Consider the following 4,724-nt stretch of genomic DNA (forward strand, 5'->3'; position numbering starts at 1 on the left):
CCCCCCCTCCCGCTCCTGCTCGCGCTTCTCCTGCTCCAACAGCTCCTCCAGAAGCAACGGTTGCTCCTGATTTACGTTCTGATGGTTAAATGTTTGCTTTCATATGGCTTCTCGGACGGCGGCGACCGCCATACATTTGACGACCGTCTCTATCGTCATATATTAACGCGGGATTTTTTTTTTTTTTATTTTTTTTAAAGCCTTAAATTTTCAAACAACGTAAATAATATTCTACAATTTCTCGTAATTTAATAAGCTATCTTTCAGTCTGCTTGAGGTTCGATAGTAAACATTACATTCGTGGTTCGCAATGTAAAAAACATTCAATACTACTAATACAATGTTGTAACTACATTTGCTAAATTTGGTGCAAAATTGCGAACATTCAAATACGACATTTATTTAGAATATTTAGTATAAACTAATACTTCTAATAAAGTGAAACTAATACATAGTGCCAACAAAAAATAATTTTTCTAGAGCAAATCAATTATTAATATTATAAATTGTAAAAATTTGTCATAGTAGCAGGAGCATAAGACCGTCAGTTCTAATTGGTATAATAAACCGTGGAAATTGTTTACTAAATAAGGCAAAATCTAAATTAAAGTACACGATATCTGTAATTGAAACGAAATAAATGTGTTTCCCTGCAAATATTATAATGGTGTATTCTAAAACTATCAAAGTTATTTGTATTTCCACCACCGCGCGCTCACATTGTACATGTGAAACAATGATTTGTATTGTTTACGTGCCACCGGATTATTCGATTTTTGTGTTAATAATTAATTAGTAGTTTAAGAGCAAGTTAGTGTAGTTTTAGGGGAAGATGCTGAAAAGGTACAATGGTTAGTAGTAAGCTTGCGTGCGGAAAAGCTCAGAAAAAGCACTAGAGAATATTTAGCAGTGTCAAGGCCCTCTAAGTAGGAAGTAAGGAGGGAAAAGTATAGGAGTAATCTTACTAAAAGTGCAGAGGATTCTACGTGTTTTTTCGTTTGAACGATTGTGTAATAAGTATTTTTGATAGTAAAGAATAACATTCAAAAATCTTTAAAAGATGTGATGTTTATTAAGTGTTACTTTTTTTAAGGTGTTCTATAAAAAGATAATACAGTGACATAAATTACTGATCATTGAATAAAAAAGGTTAGTCAAGTAATTGCCTTATCAGTGTTTACCGGTCGTCATACATGTATTCCAAACACATGAACGGAATCGACAGATACAGGTCTGTAGGAGTGTCGTGAGTTGATTTAAACTACATATAATCTCTATCGAGTGAAAATTAGGTCAAATTAATGTATCATCAATTATAGTGAGTTGTCTATAAGTGATTACCACTTACAGAGTAGACAATGTGACGTAAAAAGGGTTGTAGTGATGTCAATTTGAAAATCGTAAATATGAGTCAAGTACTTAATTATATGTGACCAGAAGACTGAGTGACTTCTGAGGAATCTCATATAACTTTAATCAATTAAAGTGTACAATAAAGTGGTAGGTATAGTGTATCAGGTGTGGTGTAGAGTGTACAGAGCGAGGTCTATAGGGGGGGTTGTGGGTGTGGGCGAGGGCTGACCTGCAGCAGCAGCGGGCGGCGCGGCAGCCAGTCGGGCCACGCCTCGCACATCTCATACGCCATCTGACGCCACAACCAATCACCGACATGCAAACAACACGCATGTATCGCCTAACCGTCTGGACTACGACACCATATGCTCATAGTGGTTTTGGAACAAGTTATGGCTGTGTATTTATGCCCGAAATTTCAATTTGAAAATCATATATTATCCATAAGATGCTCAGAATAAAATAACAGATTGTTAAATAGTTGTCTCATAAATCTTAAAATTGAAATATGGTCTACTTATTAAAATTTGAAATACTTTCAATTACTCTTTCTCTCGAATTCTCGAATATAAAGTATTCGAAATTGACAATCCAACCACTAACTTGATATAGTGTCGTAATCTAACAATATAACATCCAACCGCACTCCTCACAAATTACTTTATAAACTATTTTAAATAAAACTAATAAGATATAAAACAGTTTGATGAACAGACAAAACAGTAGATACAAAAAGTTCTCCTTCATATATATGATATTATATTTATTATGGAGGAGTGCAGATGTACCCATGCAATATTAGTTTAACTTCGCCGATATAACTGAAGCTTAATTTTCATATCCAACTTACGTACATAATACATCGTACCTCCACCAAAGCACATTCAAATTAATATTGCTCTGGATAAATTATCGCTCAACATGAAAATATGTAACTGCAAGGCGACCGAATATAAGCGATTTAAAAAAATACAGTGACTTACACTGACACGGGATAAAAAATCGAAATTTCAATTTGAAAAATTAGGACAAAAATTTATTAATATATGATATAAGACATTTAAGATAAAAATGAAATAAATAAAATCAAGTATTTTGTTTAACATGTAGGTCACCGTTACACAGCCATACAATTAAAGCATATGAATTTGTTTTTAAATAATTACAAAAATAAATTCAATTCTAAACATTTAAACTTTCAAATTTCAAATACTACATGCACGATTTTCATAACATTTTTACTTTTACAATAATTATTATTCCTTAATAATAACATTAGTCAATAGCAAAATTTTTACTTGGTTATAATTAGATTTTCCATGTATATAAAAATCGATGAAGTTTTACATCCTTCATTCATGTTTTTTTATTTAACCCACTTCAAATAAAAGATTTTAGTAGGACAAAAAAACATTTTCCATTTTCAACAAAAATTGCTGAATCACACACAAGGTAATAAATATTTGCCGTATTTTTTTACTTTTCACACTGAAGTAAGTATCAAAGCAACTTATAATAATTGTCAAGTTTAGTCAGCAAAAAATAACTATTATAAGCATTCATATGAAGAAATGCGTATACGCAATTTCATATACATGGAACCTCTTTAAATACTAACTAACAATCATATAGTGCGTACAACGCATACCTGCTGCGGGTAAGGCGGCGGCGGCGGCTGGTGGTGTGGCTGATGTTGCTGGTGCTGTTGGTGTTGTTGGTGCTGCTGGTGCTGTTGATGCTGCTGATGTTGCTGGTGCTGCGGCGCGTGGTGAGCGGCGTGCTGCGCGGGGGGCGGAGCCGGCCCGCTCGCGCTCAACGCGCGCACGCCTGGGTACGGGGGCGGCGCCGCGCGGGCCACGCCTGCCGTTGCTGTGGATATACCATGTTTATATAAAAAATTATATGTAAAGATACCATCTATTTATAAACTTTGGTATAGAGTATATTTGCACATGGCATAAAACAAAACCGTTTCTTCTTTTCCACTATAAATAAGACGACCTGAATGTATGAATGTTTTCATGTGATAAATAGAAGCTGCTGTAGGGTGTATAGCAGGGAGGGAGTAAGGCAGCGAGTAGCGCACGAACCGGAGTGCGGCAGCGCGGTGAGCAGCACGGAGCGGTCGTGGCGCACGACGCCGACGGCGCCGTCCGCGCCGAGCAGCTTGGTGCCGGGCGCGATGGAGCGGCCCGCCGCCAGCGCCGCCTGCACCTGCGCCGTCATCGCGCTCACTATGCTCGCCGCGTTCGCGCTCGTCACGCTCGAGTTGCCCTGGATATTTCATCGTTTATAGTTTCTCAAATTTATATGTCTGTTTATTTATTTAGTTGTCGACACACACATGTTACATTTTGTTGATTTTTAAAGATTTGTAGTAATTGTAGTTTTTATTTTATTTTTATTTATTTTTTTTATATATGATACAATTATAACGGTTTTATTCTTGTTAGACCCGATATACTTCTAAATTACGCTTGTCTTTTTTATTTATATTTTGTTTTCTAAAGTCGATTGTTTCTTTTTTTCAAAATATTCTGATAAAGGGTTAATGTCTAGCTCGATCACGCTTCTATAGGAACAAATTAGATGGATACTCTCAGTTAATAATATAAAACATTGAAAAAATTCATATCATGAACAATTATGTTTGTAGCTGAGCATCAGGCCAATGTTTTTAACATTTCAATGCCATAATATATTAGAATCATAATATTAGATTTTTTTTTAATATAATACTAGACACTCGTCTCGGCTCCGCCCGGATATCTATCACCCAAGTCAGCTCAAACCCTATCTGTATACAAAATTTCATCAAAATTCAGTAGTTTCACCGTGATCAGTGGACAAACATCCAAACAAACAAACTTTCACCTTTATAATATTAGTGGGATAGTGTGATTACTTTTGTGTTCTCATAAACCTTCTTGTGTATTACATACCTGAGCAAAGTGCATATGATGCGAGGAGAACTGCAGTTGCGGTCTCGCGCCAGGTGGAAGTTGCGCACGCGCACCCGCCACTTGTTGTTGTTGTTGTTGTTGCTAAAAGAAAATATTTTATCCAATCAATGACTATGTTTCAAGCACATTTTAACATCATCAAGTAACATTTTAAATTGAAGTCACGATGAGTACGTAAAGTAAATATTACCGGTACTCCAAACATTTGTGAAAATACTGGTCTCTGCCATTCGCCTTCAGGCTTACTGTCATCCGTCTCAGGTTTCACCTCAGCTTTGATGGCTTGCATTGCAGTCTGAAACATACAAACAAAAAATGCTCAATACTATATACTATACCAAATCCTACTAATCCTGCTAATCCTACTAATATTATAAATGCGAAAGTTTGTGAGGATGTGTGTGTGTT

General features: G+C 35.9%; 2 protein-coding genes across 2 annotated transcripts in view; one reads left to right on the forward strand and one right to left on the reverse strand.

The window, feature by feature from the left end:
* Positions 1-4,724, forward strand: part of LOC119840584 (histone-lysine N-methyltransferase 2C-like) — a 38,179-nt gene that overhangs the window by 20,184 nt on the left and 13,271 nt on the right. The window contains exons 35-37 of the mRNA XM_038367271.1: positions 1,553-1,686; positions 2,986-3,153; positions 3,388-3,641. Of these exons, the coding sequence (XP_038223199.1) occupies positions 1,553-1,686; positions 2,986-3,153; positions 3,388-3,641 (556 nt within the window). The remainder of the gene's footprint in view (positions 1-1,552; positions 1,687-2,985; positions 3,154-3,387; positions 3,642-4,724) is intronic.
* On the reverse strand, positions 1,174-4,611 carry LOC119840357 (atrophin-1-like). The gene is made up of 5 exons (XM_038366940.1): positions 4,507-4,611; positions 4,296-4,397; positions 3,444-3,627; positions 3,002-3,222; positions 1,174-1,645 (listed from the first exon to the last, which is right to left on the reverse strand). Exons 1-5 carry the CDS (start codon positions 4,603-4,605, stop codon positions 1,547-1,549), a joined length of 705 nt encoding a protein of 234 aa, XP_038222868.1. The 5' UTR covers positions 4,606-4,611; the 3' UTR covers positions 1,174-1,546.

Source organism: Zerene cesonia, chromosome 6 (genome assembly GCF_012273895.1).
Source record: "Zerene cesonia ecotype Mississippi chromosome 6, Zerene_cesonia_1.1, whole genome shotgun sequence".
In the NCBI taxonomy this organism is placed as follows: domain Eukaryota; kingdom Metazoa; phylum Arthropoda; class Insecta; order Lepidoptera; family Pieridae; genus Zerene; species Zerene cesonia.

Coding starts and splice junctions, on each gene's coding strand:
- LOC119840357 (XM_038366940.1), bottom strand. CDS start 4,605: ATGCAAGCCATCAAAGCTGAGGTGAAACCTGAGACGGATGACAGTAAG. Junction 4,398..4,506: donor CACAAATGTTTGGAGTACCG/GTAATATTTACT, acceptor ATTTTCTTTTAG/CAACAACAACAACAACAACA. Junction 1,646..3,001: donor CGCCGCCTTACCCGCAGCAG/GTATGCGTTGTA, acceptor TTGTGGCGTCAG/ATGGCGTATGAGATGTGCGA.